This window comes from Centroberyx affinis, unplaced genomic scaffold (genome assembly GCF_046629955.1).
Source record: "Centroberyx affinis isolate AG114_WGS23_722 - 3 ecotype Tasmania unplaced genomic scaffold, CSIRO-AGI_Caff_v1 ptg001654l_1, whole genome shotgun sequence".
Lineage (NCBI taxonomy): Eukaryota > Metazoa > Chordata > Actinopteri > Beryciformes > Berycidae > Centroberyx > Centroberyx affinis.
In genome coordinates, this window is record NW_027280084.1 from 161849 (window position 1) to 185889 (window position 24041).

Here is a 24041-nt window from a genome sequence, read left to right on the forward strand (position 1 = left end):
AAATTAATCCAAAACATCTGGACTATTAATTTACCAGGGTGGGCTACCCAAGTGTTATACTGTAGTTGGTATGGGAAACACTGTTTGATGTACCGATGACGTTTGGAAAGTAACACGATGGAATCTGTCCATGAATGTGTGTTTTTGATCATGTGCCTCTGTTAAACTCAGAACATTTAAATGATTTCTTGTCATCCTGGTAGTGCCGTGTACTTGGATGAATCATGGCAGGCCACATTTTGATTGCTTGCTTGTTGTGGAGAGTGGTCAAAGTGCTTTAAATACCATTCTATTATTCAGACACCAATCAACAGTGTTGCACAGCCCAATTCGCTCCCTTCAAGTTTTCAACTCACATCCTATTTGATGTCTTCAGTGATTATTAGTGTGCAGATTTCTTGTTTTAGGTCAGGAAACCAATGGGAACACGAGACCTATTGTAGGGTTTCAGGGATGTAAGGAAAGGAGTGTGGAAATGGACTTTGGTTCATGTCAGACTCTGCATATCATAATGTGAAGGAAGTTACACCTTCATTCATCTCTTCAAGGTCTCATCTTGCAGAAGCAGTGTGTCCCCACAGTAATGGTTGGAATGGTGGAGTGGGGCGGTCAAGGTCTGAATCGGGCCCTTAGATATCAGATATCTAAATCATCTGGCCGCGCTCGGCTACTGGCCCTGCTGCTGGACCGGTCCAACTGTTTCAGCAGGTGTAGCTCTCCAACTGTGCCCATTTTCCCCGGCAGCTCATAGCAACCCTTTGGAGAGTGGCACTCAGAGCTCTGGAAGCCCTGGCTGTGGCAGTTGGATTCGCTACTGTTGTTGTTCTTGCTATTCCCCGTCTGGCCGAGCTGGTTCTGTTCTGTGCTGAAGTTGGTCCAGTTCTGCTCGCTGGCCTGCTTGTTATAGTTGCTACACGAGTTGGTCTTGTCCGCCGCGTCTAAGTTGTAGGCCAGGTTGGACATCGGGGCAGAGGGAGGCGGGCAGCCGTTGCAGTAGATGTACGACACATCGCGAACTCCCGGCCTCAGCGTCCCCGGCGAGTGGAAGTCGCTCTCCGAGGCTTTCATCTTGTCTTTGACCCGCTTGAAGGAGATGTAGAAGAGCTCGATGACGTTGAGGAGGAGGGAGACCAGAGAGACGACGAGCATGAAGATGATGAAGATCGTTTTCTCGGTGGGCCGGGAAAGGAAGCAGTCGATCTTGTGCGGGCAGGGGAAGCGCTCACACTCGTAGCGCGCTGCCAGGCTGAAGCCATAGATATACCATTGGATGAACAGGAAGCCCACCTGAGCAGAAAACCCAGAAGATAAGAAAAAGGGCTATTCTTTGACAAAATGACAAAACTTTTAGAGAGATATTGAAAAGTTAATAGTAATGGAAATAAATGCTTCATATCTTTCCAAGACAAATACACTACATGTTTAATAAATCTGTTGAAAAAGGAACCCCACCTCAAAGATGGACTTGAGGATGATGCTGAGGATGTAGGTTCTCAGCAGCGCTCCTTTCATCTTAACTTTCCCATGCTCCTCAATCCCATACTTCACCTTAGCAGTAAATAATGATAACAAAATGAACCAATAATAAGAGGAGAATCTACATCAATTATATCAAACCAACATGACATCATACCAATATGATATAATATCAAATATCTAGATCAAACGGTGAGTATCAAGACTATCTGGTAGGCTTGGGGTGTATTTCATTTTATTTTTTCAAAATTATCAACCTTCTTCAGTTCAAGCTTCCTCAGTGGAACCTCAACATCCTCTCCTCTTTTCTGGATCTCTCTCAGCCTCTCCTCCTTTATAGTCAGCTGCAGAAACACAACCAGAACCACAATTAAAACACAATCAAATCACAATCAATTAGATTTACATGCATGCAGCAATGGCATTATCTAGCCAACCCCAGTGAATTGTAGTTGGACTATTGCATTGGAGTAACGGTCCATATGCATAAGGAACTCCATTTGAAGTTTTAAAAAATTACTGTAGGCTGATCCGTTTGAAATATTGATATGAGCCAGCTTGAAAAGCAAAGCATGCGCATTTGTCTGATTAAAGTTTTATAGGGGTGCATGTAAACACACTTGCTTAGCATAGGGTGATACCAATGTACCTCTGCCAATTTATGGGGCTGACATTGGATTGTGTGTGGTCTCAACAATACTACACTCAGTGGAAATGTATTCCCTGGAGATGAAGGAGATGAAGTGTTTGACTGCTCTCACTCTCTCTCTTACACACACACACACACACACACACACAGAGACACACACACACACACACACAGCAGGAAGAAGTAAGCTATTCTCTGAAGGCAAAGAGCTTTCCTTTCCCTTTTCTTGTCATCTTGAATGTTTTGTTGCCGTTTATTTCTTTCTTCATTTCTTCTGTTTCTTTTGATTTCTTATGAGCCACTTGTTTTATATACCACTTTCTAATGTAGTAATTTGCATATCTTTCTGTGTTTTTAATCATTGTATTTTTTCACTGCATTTTTTTATCATATAATTTCACTTCTAGGACTTCTAAACTAAACTAAACTAAACTAAACTGACCCTTAGGAAACTGAACATGCACTGTTTCATATCTCAATTTAACCAAAGCACAAAGCCAGAGTGACCACTATATAACTATATAACTAAGGGTGTGATGACACCTACAGTTTGTTTTCTTTGATCACATCATGAAAAAGTTGTTGCATGTTTTAATTTGGGTTTTTTTAGGTTCACACTGCCACATGGAAACGACAGCATTAAAAGCCAAAGTAACATGGACTCATAAGTAGTTTGTTTTATTAGACAGAGTTTTGGTAACTTGTCGTCCCGTCAGGTTAAATCTGGTTCATGCTTCATGCAGAAATGGACGCAATGGAGTGCACATGGTCAAAATGACACAATTGTGGCCAAAATAACTGCCCGTCGCACACGAGGTTGTGCACCACCTGAAATTTGAAACAACGTGGATGCAGTGTCTCCATCCAGGATTGGCTGAACAAAGAGAAACCGGAGATATTGGCCGATTCCGGTGTTTATTTTATTGTTGAGCGATATGGAGAGCTGAATTGTCCGTGCTAATTGCTGTAATTTTCTTTCTCTGGTGTTCATACCAGTTAATTACAGGACAGGATTAGGGCCACATGTGAACTCAAATGTATTTGAGTTCTGAGTTCTGAGTTTGAAGTTTAAAGTCAGTCAGACTTTAAACTCAGAATTCTTACTTTTTTTTCCTCCGAATTCTGACTTTATTCTCAGAAGAAACAGCTGATTATGAGCATCAGTCCAGACTTCATTTTGTTGTGCGAGGCTTTCCGAGCACGAAGAACTGTTGGCTATCGGATGTCAACAACCGTCACCTTACGCCATTTGGGGGTCATTTCCTGTAGTTTGTTTGGATTAACAAACTCCTAAACAACAGCACTGCAGTTCTCTTAGAAGAGGACAAAGACCCACATTTTCAGGCGTCTCAGTGTGATAATTTAGTGCCACCAGAGTTTGAATGGCATTGTTCTCACCTGGCCAATTGAACCGAACTAAAGGAGAAACTGTGCCAGAGTTCAAATAAACCGCTCTAAACATGCTTGGTGTGAACGCACCTGGTGTGTCCACTTGATCCAGTGCCAAGTGGCCAAATGTTTAGACCTAGAATCTCATTGCAGACCAGTGTGTACCTTCTCCTCCTTGTGCATCAGGTAGAAGACGTGACAGAGGTAGAGGAGGGTGGGCGTGGAGACGAAGATGATCTGCAGCACCCAGAAGCGAACGTGGGAGATGGGGAAGGACTTGTCGTAGCAGACGTTCTCGCAGCCCGGCTGCTGGGTGTTGCACCTGAAGGCCGACTGCTCATCGCCCCACGCCGACTCCACCGCCGTACCCAGCACCAGGATCCGGAAGATGAAGAGGACCGAGAGCCAGACCTGGAGGAGGGAGGGAGGGAGGGAGGGAGGGAGGGATAGATGGGATGTTATTATTAGTAGTAACTGTAGTAGTGGTAGTAGTAGGCCTAGTAGCAGCAATAATAATAGTAGTAGTAGTAATTGTTGTAATAGTAGTAGTAATAGTAATAGTAATAGTAAAAGTAGTAGTAGTTGTAGTAGTAATAGTAGCAGTAGTAGTTAGTAGTAATAGTAGTAGTAGTAGTAGCAGTAGTAATAGTAGTAGTAGTAGCAGTAGTAGCAGTGGTAATAGTAGCAATAGTAGCAGTAGTAGTAGTAGTAATAGTAGTAGTAGCAGTAGTAATAGTAGTAGTAGTAGCAGTAGTAATAGTAGCAGTAGTTGTAGTATTAATATTAGTAGTAGTAGTAATAATAGTATTAGTAGCAGTAGTAGTAGTAGTAGAAATAGCAGTAGTAGTAGTAGTAATAGTAGTAGTAGTAGCAGTAGTAGTAGTAGTAGTAGAGATAGTAGTAGTAGTAGTAGTAGTAGTAGTAATAGTAGTAGTAGTAGTCGTAGCAGTAGTAGAAGTATTAGCAGTGGTAGTAGTGGTAGTAGTAGTATTAGTAGTAGGCCTAGTAGTAGTAGTATTAGTTGTAGTAGTAGTAGTAGTGGTAGTACCTAGTAGGCTAGCTGTAGCAGTTATAGTAGTACTAGTAGTACTAGCAGTATTAAATGTATTCCAAACATGAAAAATGCAAAGTAGCTGATTCCTTCTAAAATACTGACTAGATTTAGACAATTTACTTAAAATTGTACAAAATGTGTGTTATAAGCAGACAGACCTTCCCTCCAGCAGTGGAATAAGCCTGGACCTTGTCCAGCAGCTTCCCCAGGGCACTCCAGTCCCCCATTCTGACACACACACACACACACACACACACACACACACACACACACACACACACACACACACACACACTGTAAGAAAACTTGTGTTGTCTCATTGTTCTACTGCACTAACCGAGGGACATATTATATACATATTATATATAACTGAATGAAACCCCCCAAAGAGGAACAGAAGACAGAGGACTTGGCTAAAACGCCTCAGTAGATTAAAGTGTAGCAGACTCCAGATCAGTTTTCCCTCACACACTACGGTACACGTTTTGCCCGAAACTGTCCAGAAAGACAGACTTGCGATGTTCCATAATTCCTCATAACAAGAGTCTTCCTTGTTCTAGAAAAAATAAATCACTTGAAAACCGTTTCAAGCCGTTAGGCTACTGATGTCTAAAAAGTTTGATGATGTGTTTTTAACGTTGTCCTTCTTTTTTCTCACTCTATTACCCACAAAGTTAACCCCACCCCGACAACTAGAAGACAACAAAGATTTGTATTAAAAGTTGAAATCTGCGTTTTCCAGCAGCTTACCTGGCAGAGAAACAAACGACCCGCTCCGACCAATAAAGTTAGAAAATGTAAAATAATCCTCTTAGCTGATGTCAGGAAAAAACTTCCATCATGACTAAAAAAAATTTAAATTGGGTGTATGACTGACAGATTCAGCAATATTCTACATGCGAAGTTAAGCGGCAGTTTAATTAGAGTTTATTAGAAACTTTTCTCCTTGCTATCGTGGTCTTTGACGTGGTGGTGTAACGGTAACAGTCTCACACTGATTTTCCACTTTTTTGGACCACTGTCACTTCATAAAGAATGAAACATAACACTTCCGGTCACAACCTCCAAAATAAAACCCTGAAATAGCATAAAATAGACCCTAGTAGACACGGAAGTCCGGAGAAATGTAACTTTTACAAATAATGTCTACATGTATAACAGCCAGGCTACAACAGAGAGTTATCTGAAAAAGATTGCTGTGGTGTGGTTCAAGGTCAATTCAGCAAAAGTGAATAGTCTGAAAATGCATGGAGTTGGAGACTTTTATTTTGAAAGCCGAACCGCTTCTCTTCCTGTCTAGTTGTGCGTTTGTGTGTGCGGTAGCTTGACGCAGCACTGGTTGCTTGGGTTGAACTGAGTTGAACGAATCCAGATGTAGCGTGCACGGGACAAAGAAATACAGGCATAGCGCCGCCATCTAGTGGCGTAAAGCAGTCACTGTAATACTGCATAAAAGTAGCCTACATTTTCTCACATATTTCAAAACGTGGAGTCCTGCTCGGCTGTAAAGTCTAACCATACGACAACTTTTGATTTAGTTCAAGGTAAAATTATTATTTTTTGTTGTGGGGTAAAATGTAAGCACCGTGTTCTGCCAAATGCTCTTTCTTTCTGCCTGTTTGTCTTTATTTCTCTTTCTTTCTTTCTTTCTTTCTTTCGTTCGTACGTTCGTTTTGTCTTTTTCTGCTGACTAATATCCGTCTGGGAGCAGTGTAATTGCTAATTGATTCACTTCCCTCACTCGGAAGCTCCTTTCCATATATGACATATAGCACATCATATATTTCAATTCAATTCAATTCAAAGGGGCTTTATTGGCATGGGAAACATACGTTTACATTGCCAAAACAAGTGTGAAAATAATAATAATAATAATAATAATAATAATAATAATAATAATAATAATAATAATAATAAATAAAGATAGATTTTGGTTGGTTTGAGTATTTTATTTTTGTTCTGCGGACGGAAACGCCTTGATGATGAGAGAGGTCAGAGGAGAAAGGCCAGACTGGTTGGAGCTGACAGAAAGGCTTCAGTAACTCAGATAACCTCTTTACAACTGTGGTGAGCAGAAAAGCATCTCAGAATGCAACACGTCCAACCTTGAGGCGGATGTCACTTTGGTCGCCGGTTGACACTGAGCAGTATTAGTATGGTGTTCCTAATAAAGTGCTCGGTGAGTTTATAATTTAAATTATATGATCATTTAAAATTTAAATAGAAAAATGCAGACATTGCAGTTAAAAATATAAATAGAGATAAGTGAGGACTGTGTAAATACTGCAACTTTTTCTTCTTTAAGAAATGTATTTAAAGGTATCTGTTCTGTAGGCTATGTACAGTATGTCTATGTACAGAGACAGTCTTACAGTATATTGCCATGCAGTTCCCCCCCAGGACAGAGAGGGAACTGCAAGGATCATGATCCATGCAGTTCCCTCTCTCCCTCTTCACTTCCTGCGGTTGAAACCACCACTTTCACTTTCAGGTAAACTGTGAGACTGTAATGGCAGACAGACATTTCCCTGATATTATAATCTTATTTTTCCTCTCTGGAGCAGTGAACAGTGAGTCACATCATTTTCGGCTACTGCCGGTTCTGACTGCTAATCATCTCTGTAGATTAACACATTTATAACTAGAAAAGTAATCCGTCGGACATAGGCGTAGCCTATAATCGATTAATTTGACCACGTTTACATTTCGTTTCCGTCAATAATCTTTTCAATACAAAGCTTGCTTCTGAATTCGACGAACTATCAGCTGTTTTAAAGTCAGTTTAGTCACATTACTGTGACCTTACTGTGTAGGGATACTGAGAGAGAGTTTGGGGACACCTGATTGAATTGAACTATGTTTTTCATTATCCTGAAGCCATTTTGATCTAAAGGCTTATGCCTAAATGCTTGAAATGTGTTTCTTAGACAAAGAGACCTATAAATAGTGAAGTTGATGCCTATGTATGAATTTCTTTCCAAAGCCTTTCCCTTTCCATCAAGGCAAAGGGCAGCTACTTTATGTACTGTACTACCATACTTTTTCAAACTCAAATCCAAATATTTCTACTTAATATGAATGAGTGTTCAAATGGTTGGTTGTGTTCTGTTTAGTATTCCTATTATTGTTATTATTATTATTGTTTATTGCTGCAATGATCCCATTTCCCCACAGGGATCATTAAAGTTTAATCTAATCCTATACTTCGTCCTATGGTATTTACTCCTGATAGTGACGTGTGTGTGTGTGTGTGTGCAGGGTGTGTATAGGGTGAATGAACTCTGGTTTCAGAACCTTGCAAGCCAAAAGTGAGAGAGTGATCAACATAATTGAAATATTCTTGAACAAAGAACAAACGCATCAAGCAAATAACCACTTTTTACATTTTTGTATATTTCTTTTTACCGTAGGCAAAGCTGTCACTCACAAACTTATCACCGGCGGAAGCTTCACTCTGGATCCTGGGATAACTGGGACCCCAACATACATCCTCTGGAAGCATGGATCTGACAAGGCTGTGGAGTGGGACGCTAAATCTGAGTCTATGTACCGGGAATTTAGAGAATTTAAAGATAAAAGCTCACTAAACAACATAACAGGAGAGCTGACAGTCAGAGGCCTGACTAAGGCCTTAAGTGGCAGGTACAATGCCGAGTTTATCATTCAAGGGAAACTAGTCAAGTTCACACAGGAGGTGGAAGTGCATGGTATGTACTGTAAAGAATTCCATTTCATTAACTTAAGTGATATTTGTTTTATTTGAGATGGGTTAGGTTGTGAATAGAAACTGCAGCTTTTAGGTTGGTTTTCTTTTATTCTCGTCGAGGAAGTTCATTCAGAATTCCCTTGTGATATGAGGGAGCAGTGCTATTAAATAGGAGTTAGGATTGGCTGGTGACTACCATCACGTGGCATCGGTTAGAATGCCAGTATAAATGAGGAAGCTCAGCGAAGTCCTTTTAACAGTATTTTATTTGACACACAGTAGGAACAAACAACACACATGGGCTGATGAAACAGATGATTTGGAGTGGGAGTTATCTGGAAAGCAGACAAAGACAAAGAAAAACATAGCTGAAAGCAGCAATTGGCGGGGCCCAACACCTGGGGCCTATACTACGAAGCAAGTTCAACAAAGTCAGAGTATCTTTGAGTTAGCCGGCTTCACTAAACCTAACACTGGCAATCCTGTATAACCGGTCTCACGTAGCTGGTTATCAACTGGCTCTGTCAACCCAGGATTCCAGCTATGAGCGTGTTCACATGAAAGAGGCGGGGTTTGTAACAAATAGCCAATCACATGCAACATGGACAGATCTAGATCAGACAATTCGGATAAGATAAGATGAAACTATTGATCCCCGTGGGGAAATTAGATTGTTGCACAGCAAAAGTAATATGATTCAGCGGGGAAAAGGACAGAGAATAGGCCTATAAGCGCAAAACTATAAAATAATAGTCTAAAAATAGTCGGAAATAATAAAATAGGCTAATCAAACAATAAAAGCCATAGAGAATAGACCTAATTATAGGATGATATAAGCCCTAATATTTCCTGCTGACGTTTTCAATCGGAAAGAAATGGATAGCAACTAACATTGGGTTCTTCTCTCAAGAAGAACAAATTCTTATAATGAATAACTGTCAACATTACTAAACATAACCGCGAAAAGTAAAAGTTGTTTCTGCTTCCATGCTAGAGAGGATTACAGGAGGAACTGCCCCATCATTAGGACACAGTTGGCATATTTTTCATTGATAAAATAGTTTGTGGACACACTGAGGCTGTAAAAAGATTTTCTATTCATAAAGTCGCCCTCATTCTTCGGGGCTGCGGTAATGGAATATGAAATAGCCGACACTGAACCAAACACTGTCGGGAACCCAATTAAATAAAGTCAGCGCAATTAATATAGGCTATGCAACAGTAACTTCCATTAATAATATGGTCAATTAAGTTATCATGGAAAACGTCATTCTACTGGTCTGTAAACACGTCGCCCTGCCAACAGCACTTCTTACTGTCTGTTCATTCGAAAATAGCCTAACAGTTTTCAGTTTTTTATTGTGATTTCCATTTGTATATTTGTCCATATCGGGATCCAGTAGGAATGGTGACTCCCTGTTTCCAGAGAGCTGATTGGTCAGAAGGCGGGCCTTTCATATATTTTGATCCGATACCCTGAACCTAACCTGCTCCGGAGCAGGTTAGCCGTGCAGCATAAGTTGCCATTGTGATCTACCCCGGTAAGAAGTGAACCACCTTCGTGAGACTGAAAACCCAGGGTTAAACCTGAAGTTACCTCGCTAACCCCAAATCCTACTTCGTAGTGTTTGGTTCATTTTAGGCTATTTCATATTCCATTACCGCAGCCCCGAACAGAACAGAACATCTTTTTACAGCCTCAGTGTGTCCACAAACTATTTTATCAATGAAAAATATGCCAACTGTGTCCTAATGATGGGGCAGTTCCTCCAGTAATCCTCTCTAGCCTTGGAAGCAGAAACAACTTTTGCTTTTCGCTGTTAGCTATGTTTTGTAATGTTGACAGTTATTCATTATAAGAATTTGTTCTTCTTGAGAGAAGAACCCAATGTTAGTGGCTATCCATTTCTTTCCGATTGAAAATGTCAGCAGGAAATATTAGGGCTTATATCATCCTATAATTAGGTCTATTCTCTATGGCTTTTATTGTTTGATTAGCCTATTTTATTATTTTCACCTATTTTTAGACTATTATTTTTTAGTTTTGTGCTTATAGGCCTATTCTCTGTCCTTTTCCCCGCTGAATCATATTACTTTTGCTGTGCAACAATCTAATTTCCCCACGGGGATCAATAGTTTCATCTTATCTTATCCAAATTGTCTGATGTAGATCTGTCCATGTTGCATGTGATTGGCTATTTGTTACAAACCCCGCCTCTTTCATGTGAACACGCTCATAGCTGGATAGGTAAATCCTGGGTTGACAGAGCCAGTTGATAACCAGCTACGTGAGACTGGTTATGCAGGATTGCCAATGTTAGGTTTAGTGAAGCCGGCTAACTCAAAGATACTCTGACTTTGCTGAACTTGCTTCGTAGTATAGGCCCCAGGAGAAGAAGGAGAAGGTACATGCTTGGACCCCTAACATCAAAACAATGAACAAACAATGTACATGAATACAATAAATCAAAATCAATTAAATATCCATACTGAAGGATAAGGTTGTTTTTTGGATAACTTGAAACTAAGAAAGATATGGACATAACAGAAACGGAACTAAACTAGAAAACGTGCTCAGCCTATTACCTTTTGATGATATGCTTAAGTAGTGATGAACAGGTGAACGCAATCAAGTAAACGATTGGTGGAAGAGACCAAGGTGCTTCTAAGGAGTACTAAGGAAATGTCAAGTGCACTAAATAGGGTGTAGTGGAGAGTGAAGTGAGGAGTGAAGGAAGTGAGGAAGTCAAACAAAAGAGATTGGTGGTTTCCATCCTACAGTGCTGAGCTGTATTCCTGACAGTCACACAGAATTCTGAGAAAACAGTCAGAATCCTGAAATTAAAGTCATAATTCTACGAATAAAGTCAGAATTTTGAAATTCTGAGTTTAAAGTCATAATTCTGAGAATAAAGTCATAATTCTGAGAATAAAGTCAGAATTCTCAGAATTTTGACTTTATTTTCATGAGATTATCAGACCAAAAGGCCAAAATATTTTCTCTAAGGGTCTGGATTTTGGAGCTCATTAAAAAAATTCTCCCTAATTCTCTATCTCTCTCTCTCTTTCTCTCTCTCTCGATCTCCTCACTGCCACCCTCTGTCTCCCTGTCCAGACCCAGTACCGCAGCCTGTGGTTTCCTGTGTTCAGAACAGTAGCAACACCACTCTCCACTGCTCAGCCACAGGCCATCCACTACAGTACCGCTGGTCAGGGCCTGGCCTGGAGGGGGCGACATGGAGTCCCATGTACAATGTCACTGTCATTACTGCTGCAGAGCCAGGCAACTACAGATGTGAAGTGAAAAATGCAGTCAGTGAAAAGAGACAGGACTTTAACACCAAGGACTGTGGCTCTGCAGGTAAACCAGTCTGAGCAGCTGTCATTCATCTGTATTTACTTGCATCCTGATGAGCTGAAATGTTACCTTTAAATTATGTGTTTGTCTCACACAGGTAATCTGCCAATCATTTTAGGGACTGCATTTGGTGTTCTGGTCTGCATTTCGATTGTAGTGACTTTGCTCTACTGTTTTATGAAGTCAAACGTCAAATGTAAGTTTCCATGTAGGTAAGCTTTTATTACAAAATGCATATTTTTGGGAAAAATATTTGTTTTTATTTCTCAGTATTGAAAAAATACATGTGTGCTTTTTGTAAGCAAAGGTGTTATGATAGCTAATGACTACCAGGGTTGGGGTTAATTCATGAATGAATTGTAATTGGAAAAAAAAGTTTGTTTGTTTTTATTCTTACCAAATATCTGAGATTAAACAATGTTATAAATGATCAATACTGGATGAAAAATTAAAAAAAAAAAGTTAAAGGTACCTTCCAGGTGGTATTTGATGTAGGCCTATGTAACTTAAACTACTTACATTTACAATGAAACCATCAAATCAAAAACTTTTGTCCAGTTCTGCTATACTGTAGTACATGATGCCTCAAACCTTAAAACACAATAATGATAAATTCCTATTTTTTTATTCATATATTTTACACTTTTATTGCATTGAATCATCATTACATCTTCAAATTTCACATTACTAAGATTACATCTCTCAGGCTTAAATATCTTGAACTCTCTTAGAAGTGGACTTTCATGGAATTTAATGGAATTCAATTCGGTTTCCTGTCATTCCAATTCAATTCCAATTCTGTTTCCTTGGAGCTGGGTGCAATTCCAATTCGAGGAATTGAATTGGAATTTAACATGTATTCTCAATTCAATTCATGAATGGCCCCAACCCTGTTCAGTGTAGTCTCCATTTTTTTCCAGCATAATGTTACTGTCACTAATGCAACTCAATATTAGACTAATTGACTTCTTACTCCTACTTGGGACATTTTTTGCAGTGAATGATCAAAGGTCAAAGTTGCGTCTCTATTCCTTATGCTTTTATTGTATGCATTTATATTCCCTCCCACCCTGTCCATGTTTGTCTGACCAGGCAAAGGAAGTGAGGACCCTGAACAACCAACCCACCATGAAACAAATACCTCCATCTGTTCATCCATCCCCTCGTCCATCCCTCCATCCCGCGTTGCTGCTGCCCTCCAGACACCAGACAGGAACAAAGATGGCCATTCACCTCCTACTGGGGAAGATGAATCACAACCATTGCTGCCAGAGTTAGGGCTGTCCCAGAGTAATGATGAACTAGAGTACAGGAAATTTGTTAAGGACAGAGTCAGTTTTATTGAGGAAGCTGGCAGGGAAGGGAAGCTGGTGTCACCTAGAAAAGACAAGAATGAAGGAATGATGAAATGGGAGATAGGGAAGAAGGACATGACTCGGGACTCACCGGTGGGTTCCCCTCCAGCCAAACCAACCCAGGCTTTGACAACAGAGAAGAGATCCAGCACAGACCACGATGTAAAGCAAGCAGACAAGGAGAAAGGGGAGGAGAGGGAGAAAACTGATGAAGTGAAAGAAGAGAGGAAAGAGAAAACAGACAAGGTAGGGGATGCAGAGGAAGAGGGGATGAGCAAACAAGGAAAAGAAAAAGACAATGAGAAAGGGGGAGAGCAGGCATCTGAGGGAAAAAAGGAGGAGGAGGAGAAAGGGCAAGAAAAAGACAAAACTGAAAGCCAGAGGGTGAAAACATCTAGAATGAACGCAGGAATTGAAGGCAATGCATTCTTAGAGAACCTTGAGTATAGAGAGAAAGAGGATGAGAAAGAGGAGGAAGGGAGAAAGGATGACAAAGCGGAAGTGAACGTCTGTTCATCTCCTACTAAGAAGATACCGGCTACCAAACAGGGAGGGATGGAACAAGATGAATCAGAACCATTGCTGCAAGAATCTGAGAGCAACGATGAACCAGAGAGCAAGGGATTTGTCAGATGTGGTACTGTTAAGCATAGAGTCAAGGAGATTGACGAAGGGAAGCTGGTGTCACCCAGAAAAGACCAGAATGAAGGAATGACACAGCAGATGTGTCAGGACTCACCGGTGGGTTCCCCTCCAGCCAAACCCCCCAGGGCTTTGACACCAGAGAAGAGATCCAGCACAGACTACGATGTAAAGCAAGGAGAAAGGGGAGGAGAGGGAGAAAACTGATGAAGGGAAAGAGAAAACAGACAAAGGAGGGGACACACAGGAAGAGGGGATGAGCAAAGAAGTAAAAGAAAAAGACAATGAGAAAAAGGGAGAGGATGAGAGAGAGAACCGTCAGAATGGAGAGAAAGAGGGGGAAGGGAGAAAGGATGAGAAAGAGGAAAGGAAAGGGAGAAAAGAGGACGAAAAGGAAAGGAGCAAGTATGAGAAAATAGGGAAGGAAGAGAATGGGAAAGAAGGGATAGGGGACAAGAAAGAGGAGCAACGAAAGGATGAGAACGAGGAAGGGAAAGAGAATGAGACAGAGGAGGATAAGAACAAGGAGAATAAGGAAGATAAAGGGAAAGAGGAGGATAAGATTCCTAAATCTCCACCAGCCGATATTTCATCAACACCCACGACTACACTCATAACTAATAATGAAAGTTTTTTTTTGTGAAAGTGGTACATGCTCTGACACTACATGCTCTGACACTACATGTTTATCAACACTGTAAAACATTAGCTCTGTGTTCCTCTCTATAAAAAAGCCTAATTTGAAAAATTATGCTATCAACACGGCGCTATTGGGAAATATATAGGGAAATGCTGATTAATAATCTGGGAACATTGACTCCCTGGTTTAAATATGGGGTTACAAGTCTTGGTGTTATCCTAGATTCAGATCTAAGCTTCAACTTTATAAATCAAAAAGATGCTGAAAAACTGATTCATGCCTTTATTTCAAGCTGACTCAATTACTGTAACGCACTTTTTACTGGTCTCCCAAAAAAAAAAACACTAAGAGACTTCAGCTAATTCAAAACTCTGCAGCTCGGCACATTAGTCCAGTTTTAGCTGCTCTACACTGGCTTCCTGTAACATTTAGAATTGATTTTAAGCTCCTCCTCCTTATATACAAAGCCCTTAATGGGCTAGGACCAAGCTACATTGCTAACTCCCTTGTTCACTACTTGCCTTCAAGAACACTGCGATCATCTGCTGCTGGTTTATTGGAGGTTCCCAGCAAGAGCCTAAAGAAAATCGGGGATGCAGCCTTTGTCAATTCTGCCCCAAAGCTATGGAACACTCTGCCTATAGATATCAGGGAAGCCAGCTCACTAAATATTATTAAAAGAAAGCTAAAAACGTATCTCTTCACTTTAGCCTTTAACTAGCTATGACTTTCCTTCCTGAAACTTTTTTTTTGCACTTGCTTCGCACTTATGCACTGCTGCACTTCTTTTAAAATGTTGTATTTTACTTGATTTTATGCATTCCATGTACCTATTTCTTTTTATTATTATTCAGTGGGTTTTATTTTCCATCTTATGTTATGCTCATTCTATGTCTATTTTCATGCATGTAATTTCTTCGTTGTAAAGCACTTTGAGCTGCATTTCTTGTATGAAAGGTGCTATACAGAAGAAGTTTATTATTATTGTTATTATTATCAGCTGGTGAATATCAAACTTCAAACTAACGTCACCCTGGTGATCAACAAAGCCTGAACTGATCCGATCTGGTCTCAAAATACGGCAGACTGCGCTTTCAAGCACTTTCGATTCAAATCTTCAGGTTTGATAGTGAAAGCTAAACTTACAGTTAACAATAATGTTCCTACCCTTCTCTTTGATCAGTTCAAAGTAATGTGAATATTTCCAATTTCTGCAGTTTATTGTTGTGTTCATTCTGAAAGCGAGTTGTAACTTACAAGCTTCCACCGCACCACCAGCCTGCTACAGTCTGCTTTTAACAACCTCATGTAGCGTAATACCTTAATTTTTTTTATTTGCACTAAATAAACATTTAACCATTTGAAAGAAAAATAAAAGTAGCGAAATGTAACTTTGAGAAAGTAACTAATAACTGATTACATAAATTGAAAAACTAACGTGTTAGTTAGGTAAGTTACTCATTACCACAAAAAACTAATCTGATTACTGTAACGCCCAACACTGGCACTATGTAAGCTACTACAGAACTAGGCTACATTGGCTGTGAGGAATGTTGTGTTTTATTCAAAAGTAGCTTGCTGTTCCTTTCTTGGAAGGACATAGCTTGTAAATGCTGTAAATGTATAAGAATATATTGTAATGTCTGTTGTCTGTTGTGTCTGTTTTGCCTACCAAATGTTCCCCTATGTGGTGTTTTTTAAAAGGGAAGACTAAGATTTGAACATACATGATTAAACTTAGATTAGACTTAGACAAATGTGATGACCGCAATGTTGCTATAGAACATTTGAAATGTAATACATATGATGAGAAGGCAACACTGTGACAAGATAAAGTGGGATTGGATGGGGATGAATTTTTAAGGGAATTTTAGGAATGTTTGAGAAATGTGTGATTGCAGTCAGGCACTTTCTGATTTTTTAACGTATACAGGAATAGGAAGTAGAATATAGGCCGGTAAAAAAGAAAAGCGCACTTGCATCTTTTAGCTCCTTGGGGCGGGGGAGGGGCTGGGCAAGCATGAATGCAGGAAAGTAAAAGTGAATAGTCTGATTTGTTTCAAAATGTAACTTACTGTAGATTACAGGTTCCTTTCACCATCTGTGAAAGCTGCCAAGACGCCCGGAAGATGCAGACCATGGCGCCGTAGGAACGACTGGGCATGTGCCCACTCAAACCATGATTGCTGTTGTGCTCAGTGGAACAACGTACTGTTCAGTTATGAATCCAAGTTCAACTTGCACCGTAATGATGCAAGGCGTAGGGTGTACCGTAGGCGTGGTGAGCGGTTTGCGAATGCATGCATACGGGCAGTGTGACCGCTTTGGAGGTGGTTCAGTAATGGTTTGGGCCACAATACGGTTCGGATGGCATTCAGAGCATGTGGTTATCAATAGTAATTTGACAGGCCAGCGTTACCTGCAGGATACTGAGGTGGTACCACACATCCAGCAAAACAGACATGTGACTTTCATGCATGATAATGCATGTCCACATGTTGCACGTGTTTGTAGTACCTACCTGGAGAGAGAAAACCTGAATGTCCTGGCCTCCATACTCCCCTGACATGACCCCATCAAACATGCCTGGGATACAAGGGATGCTTGGCCACTCCTCCAGAAGAGCTGTACGTACACCAGTGTGGTGGGCTGTAGTACACAATTATATACACGGTGTTCCAACACCGTGTATATAATCATTGACAGGCAGAATTGGGAGTGTTATCGATGCTGATGTGGGACACCTGGGATGGGTGGATCCCAGGTTATTTAAGATGGCTGCTCTCTCTCCCTCATTCTCCCTCTCCACCCTTCTGGATGGTTTGAGCTTATGCTCCCTTTTTCGTTCTTTTCCTTCACCATACAACACCCCCACACCATACTTTACACTCATCCCTGCAATGCATTCACTACTGATGATACAGACTTACACACTTATTCTCATTTTGGATAATTTACTTATTTAGGTTACAATAAATCTTTTGTTGTATGACTTTGAAACGTGTGTGGTCTCCCTTTTTGTCAAGTCCATTGAGCCTGGGCTGTGACAAAATGGGGGCTCATCCTGTTAAGTTGTTGAGTTTGGCTCTATAGTGATTATACCTAGTGAGGTTGTGTTGTTTGTGCCTTTGTCTTTTGCACAGTGGTAAGTGTTCAGCAGGTTACTCTGGCTGGGTAAGGCATATTTGGGGAGATTCACACACATTCTTTCTTCTGTTAGGTTGTTTGTGGTGGATTTGAGGTGAGAGCATGAGTTGTCCCCAGTTTTCTAGTTTTGCTCATTGTTGATATAGAGTGAGTGTTCTGAGGTTGATGTTGAATTACTGTTGTGAATACTTGGTTGGGGTAGCCATTGTTTGTAGGAGTTTTCCCCTGTTAGGCTCAGCGTTGAGTCCTGTTTAGGGGGCTTACCTTGGTGAATTCTAGTGTAGCGGTGAAAGTGGGTAGAGCTTTTGTCTGTGGAACACCTCAGTGGCTTCTGGGGGTCGCTGGCTCGCCAGTTGCTCTCCAGCCCCACTGATTTAGATTGCAAGTACCCCCCACAACTAGCTGCTTGAAGAGTAGTGTCGAGGTTGGTTAGTTAGCTGTGTTTATTAGTTATTTTAGGGCTGGGGAGTCTCCTTATGTGGTTTGGCTACCCTGGTCCTTGTATTTGACAGTAATGTCAGCCTTTGTTGAGTCTAAGACATTTGGCCTTGTTTTGCTCTAGCTTTCAGCCTATGTTAAGGTTGCAGTTTGGTCATGGCTTCTGTTGTGGATGAATTTCTTGATTCTCCTTGTGAGTGCTTACTGGATCAATGTAATAAAGAACAGCTGTTGAAACCATTGAAAGATAAAATTCAAGCCATTTTGAGAGCAAATTTAGTGGATGCTGGAGTCCTCAAGATGGAGGGAAAGGATCAGCCTCTTTGTAGTCCAGTGGGTCTAAATTTTGAACAGCAAAAACAGTTGTTGATGATGCAACTGGAGCATGGGAAATTTAAACAGCAAAAGGAACTTGAACTCCAGTTGGAACTGGAAAAAATAAAATACCAGACTGAGCAGGCAAAATTGGAACAGTGTAAACTGAATCTGATCAAAGAGAGAAAGTTGTCTGATATCTCATGTCGAGGAAGTGGTGGTTCCACAAATCCTAATAGTTTTGACATCATCAGTAATTTAAAATTGTTGCCAAAATTCAATGAAAAGGATCCGGACACATTTTTTTCCACTGTTTTGAGCACATTGCAGACGCACGTGATTGATGTAGAGCCTGATGTAGAGCGCACTTTGATGCTTCAGTGTGTTTTTACAGGTAAAGTGCAGGAAGCATATTCCACTCTTAAGTCCTGCTGAGGGTAGTGATTACACCAAAGTTAAAACCGTTATTTTGAAGGCATACGAGTTGGTTCTGGGGGCATATTGCCAGTGGCTTAGAGCCTGGAGGAAAACCGATCATCAAACATAAGGAGTTTGCACGAGAGTTAGTATCTCACTTTAACCGCTGGTGTTCTGCGTCAGGTGTGGACACATTTAATGAGCTTTGTGATCTAGTGATTCTGGAACAGTTGAAAAATTCCTTGCTTGACTCTAATGCTACGTATGTGAATGAACGGAAGGTCAAAACTCATAGTGAAGCAGCAGTTTTGGCCGACGAGTTTGTCTTGATGCATAAGAACAGTTTTGGAGAGCTGCGTAATGATGGTGAGGCGGGCTGTAGGGATGTTTCTGTTTGTCCAAAAAGCTTTAGGGCAGCTTCAGAGCCAGCATCTCCTAAAGGTGACCGCAGAAATTGCAATTACTGCCAACGCAGAGGACACTGGAAAAACGAGTGTCCAGTTCTAAAGTCAAAAGCAAAGTCTAATGGGACACTGTTAATGAAAAAGTTCTTGAGTCAGAGGTTCGTCTAATTTGATGAGAGGAAGAGATGCACACAGCTCATAGGCTACATACACTTCTTCCAAGAGGAATAGGAAGACCAGTCTTTTATGCACCGTATCTTCCAAGGATGTACAGGGTGTGCTGACATTAGAACAGATAAGTTAGGGCTTCCACAGACATCTCGGGGACATCCAGGAGCCACTCTGATAACAAGTCCTCAGTCACAGAAAGTTATGGAACAAGGGTCACAGTTCATACATGTATGTTAAATTTTCTTCCACAGTCCCCCCTTGTTGATTATAAAATCAATAATATAAAGTTAAAATTTAACTAACCTCCCACATGCCCTAGGAGTTCTGTCCGCCAGTCCCAAACGAACTGAACACAAATTACCAAGAATTCATAATTCCTCAGACAGAGGTCCTAAGTCACGTGACCAGCATAAGGCCAAACATCCCCCTCACACTGGACATGAGTAGGGTAAAAGACCTCATATGGCAAGCTACTCTATTTTCAAAATTACAAACATTTAGGTAAAACCTCAAACATTCATACAGAGGAGAAAAACCCAAATGTTATATTTTGCCAATCTTCAGAAATCATACATTCAGAATGAAAATTTAAATCACACATTATAAAATGATAACATAATACTTCAACCCACACACATCATAATATCATTATCAACACGATTCTTGTAACACTCAAATCAAGACGCAAAATCAAATCCAAATCACATTGAGAACATCAAATCAAAGTTATACTGAAAACACTTTTGTCAACACCAAAGTTAAGCTTATGATTTGTAAGGTAAAGCCTGAAATTCAGCCTGAAAGCAATTAGGATGCATCCTACTCTATATACGCATCACTTAAACAGTGAGGAAAACATTACTTCTAAGAGTTACAAGCAAGCCTCAATCAATATGAATAATACAAATAGAATTCATAAACAGAAGGAATACTATAAAGTATGGTAGTATGGTCATCATTCCAGAGCATCTTCAGCATCTGAATCAGAGTCATCATGATAAAATGGAGCCCAGTCCATCTCTGAACTCGTACCTGTAACCACAGAAACGTCCCCACTACTGACAGTAGAGGAGCGCTGAACATTCTGAACAACAAATTGATGAGCTGGTTTCTTCATTAGAGACAACAGGAGAGAGATACTACATTTGATTGCCACCACCAGACTGACCAGGACCACAAAACCTATGATCAGGGGCTGAAATATCAACCACAATTTGGGACCGAGAGTCAGTTTAAGCCAATCAATGAGATCCCAGCCCGTAGCACTGGGAGAATCATGCCTCTTCATGTCGTTCAACAGAGAATTTAGGTGATGGACCACATGGGTAACATTATCAGAGGGATCTGGTATTTAAGTGCAACACTCCTGACCTATTAAGTGACATACACCGCCAGTGGATGCCAGAACATAATCAAGGGCCATTCCGTTTTGTAATGAAACTAGTCTGTTAGCCTTTCGTTCCTCATTTAGAAATTCAAAACCCGTGAAATTCAAAGCCTGTGCCGTGAGGTTCTCCAAATCTGCTACCAGTCTGTCTATTTCATGAGCATTACTTACCGCACCGTACCATGGTAGTAGCCCTGACATGTACCTTCTGCCCCCACTAATCCTATCCTCTCGCTGCACGCGATGGGGATAGTAGAGTGCCTGTGGGTCAGAGTTTCGTTAACATACATATGAGGTATTAGATATGCTACATAACAGGAACCAGTCCAATTGGTCGGGAGAAAGGCATACGCTTTATTACCACATACGAATACTGTAGATGTTAGAGTATTGGTTCCATCAGCTAGCTAACATCCTACGTAGCTAACATTAGTTTTCAGTGATAATTGAATTTGCTTTTATTTGTTCAACACTTAAGATGGAAAAATATTTGAGGGTTACAAAGATAGAGTAAAGAAAAACAATAATTGTTTGTCTAAGGCTCATATTTTAACGTATCATCTCTGTTTTCATCTAATTTACGTAAGATAGCTAAGTTAGTTGAGCTTAAGTTAGCTTGGCTAATTTTGGCTTGCCGTATTTTGCCTTAACATGTTTTGTCATTTTTTATATTTATTTTTTTAACCAAACCCACAGTTTGAAATTTGCTCATGTTGAATCAATACGTATTTCTCGGCGAATGTCTCGCGTTTAATCGTGTGTTATTTTTGCGGTCAAACACTATGTTTGTCTATGTTGTACAAACGTAGCAAGGAGGTCCGCGACCCGCGGCTGTTAACACGTTGTTACTGGCTGCTACCGGCTGTTCCGGCTGCTAAATTAGGGATAAATTATTGAGCAGAAGAGCAAAGTACCTGCATGGTCCTGGTCTGGGTGGGGGAAGAAACTGGACAGCAGAAGGTATTTCTCTCGCTGTGGCATTGTTTCGGACAGTCTGACTCTGGCAAATGCTGAAGTACAGAATGATGATTTAGAATATTCAGGTCTACTTTTATCCACATAGTCTTGACAGAACCATTGTGGTTCTGCTCATGGTACATGGGCCTTCTGTCTTCATTATGACAGGTGATGTAAACCCAATGTCCAAATATCAGGGACCTAGTGTTTTCATAGGCCTACATTGATTAGGTGAATCCAGGGAACAGAAGCAGACGAGTTGAAGGATTTTTAAGCTTGGAGAGGGGCCACAACTCGATCTCTAGGGAGATATCTCTATATTTTGTAGCCACATTCATTTTGCCACGCAGAGTGATTGAAAATACCTGGTCAAAGAATTAGAAAATCCTGGGGAAAATTAATCACTGGAAATTAAAAGTGCAGAGGACACAATTGACATGTATAGGGTGGTGACACTCTCCCTCCATTTATACTAGGCATTCCAGACAGACTGTTCACTCAGTACATGGTGTGGTGCTGTGGTGAAAAGGATGCAGAGAAGGTGGAGGTTATGATCTTGGTGTTGATGGCCTTCTCCTGGACCTGTAAAGTCACTGTCTGACCCCTAGTGGCCGTTAGGAGGCATGGCACTGTCTACAGGCGACACCCTGAACCAGGATCATTCACTCGCCTGCTTCCTCTCTGTAATACTGCTGAACTGTGTAGGCTGCTTCACATCTGTGACTCTGTGTGTCCTTGTTTCTTGAGGTGGGACTTCAATTCCAGGGTGCTGATGGTTTGTGTGAGCAGATGGACGACTGCTGGTGAGGAGGTGAGTGTTGGATGGAAGGTGAGTGACATGTTTTGAATTTCACTATCTTCAGTGTGTTTCCACTGGGGGTCAAAGCTGGGCTCAGTGGAGTATGAGTGAGTGTACTTGTTGTAAATGTTTTCTGAGGAGGTTGGCTTTGTCCTGATCATCTTCAGTATGTTGACCTTGGAATAGCAGAGTAGGACCGGTGTCATTGTGGTTCATCTCTGTTTTGGTAGAGGAGGATCTGTATTTATGAATTTCTGTCTGAGTTTGTGTTTCCTTATCAGGTGCAGAATGTGAAGTGGAAGCTGTTGCTGAGGTGGTTTGGTGGTGATGAGCGGAGTGGTGGGTTCCCAGGCTTCAGTGAGTGTCTAATCCAGATTATGGGGGTTTCCTTTATTTATATTATATTTAATAATTGGTTAATTATGTGTTGTCTGTAGAGGTCATGCAGAGGAAAAATAAAATATAACAAAATATTTACACAATGAGATTTTTGATAAATAATCATCAGTAATGTGGATATAATGACTAAGTGGGTAAAGGCAAATAATAGAACAGCTGGAACAGTCTGGTAAGTTCAGAAAATTACATCACTTTACTGTAATGCAGCCTTTAAAACCAGGAAAAGACAACACTTATGCCATATCACGATATTACGATATCCAAAATCTAAGACGATATCTAGTCTTATATCACAATGTTGATATAATATCGATATATTGCCCAGCCCTAGCGGTCACTGCCAAGCTTGTGACTAACTGTGAACCTGTGAAGTTATGTGGCTAAGTCTGAGGTGCAAAAGATTAAGTCTAGGATGATTTAATCTTTTGCCTTTTAGTCAAGGTGGCAGATCAGATATGTGTTGTTGAGGAGAGTTGGAGAGTGAGCTTGGAGAAGAATACTTGATTTTGTGTTCTTTTGGGTGATGCAACTGTTAGATGGATGTTGTGTGATGTCTTGATCTTTGTTATTATGTATTCATTGTTTTGTAGGTCTGCTGGGGGAATGGTGACAGATTGGTGACCTGTTTCATATTTACATTGCTTTAATCTTCCTTGCAACAATAAAGCACAGCAGTGAGCAAATACAGAAGCAAACATCTCACCAGTAGCTGAGAACAGTCCTGCTGTGCACAGGCCAACCACAACCTGTGGTCTGTCCAAAGATGAGTGATCCACTGGGGGGCAGCAAGTGAACACATGAATTACCAAAGAAAGGCTGTGTCATGTTTTTGGGATTATTACAGCTTTATTTTGTCTATAGTGAGCAGATGTTGGACACAGGGAGAGTTTCATGGGCTGCGGGAAATGTGAAACAAGTTCCTAGAAGACATGCTTATGTGCCATCGCACCAAGTTGCAAGAAAGTACATCTTGGGTGTGGAAAAAGGTTAAGGAGTAGTTTGCCTAATGGAAATTTTGGGTGAAGGAGGCTAATTATGCTCATTTACACAGCTACGTACTTGTACCATATTCCTCTCCATATTCCCATATCTCCACCCTCACACACTTGATTTCTGATCCCTTGGGCTTTTCCCTTAGTTTCAGATTTAATTTACTAATGGACTAGTACTACTACTGGACTTGGAATGGACATTTAACTGCCACTTGTATAGTGTGTATGTGACAAATAAACTTTGATGTGATTCATTTGACCCATTAGGCTCATGTCTTTCTCACCCCATCCTAGCTGAAGTTGCAAGAATGTTTGGTCCATACCCAGCTGGAGGAAGGGGGTGGAC

General features: G+C 40.7%; 2 protein-coding genes across 2 annotated transcripts; one reads left to right on the plus strand and one right to left on the minus strand.

Moving 5' to 3' along the window:
* On the minus strand, positions 1-5455 carry LOC139651396 (gap junction alpha-1 protein-like). Its single transcript, XM_071528292.1, has 6 exons — positions 5319-5455; positions 4727-4796; positions 3680-3925; positions 1734-1820; positions 1453-1548; positions 1-1287 (listed from the first exon to the last, which is right to left on the minus strand). Exons 2-6 carry the CDS (start codon positions 4793-4795, stop codon positions 637-639), a joined length of 1149 nt encoding a protein of 382 aa, XP_071384393.1. The 5' UTR covers position 4796; positions 5319-5455; the 3' UTR covers positions 1-636.
* A 1591-nt stretch (positions 5456-7046) lies between these two features.
* On the plus strand, positions 7047-14004 carry LOC139651402 (neurofilament heavy polypeptide-like). Its single transcript, XM_071528299.1, has 5 exons — positions 7047-7138; positions 7979-8275; positions 11390-11635; positions 11730-11828; positions 12725-14004. The coding sequence occupies exons 1-5, from the start codon at positions 7078-7080 to the stop codon at positions 13834-13836; spliced, it is 1815 nt and encodes a 604-aa protein (XP_071384400.1). The 5' UTR covers positions 7047-7077; the 3' UTR covers positions 13837-14004.
* Positions 14005-24041: the final 10037 nt, after the last annotated feature.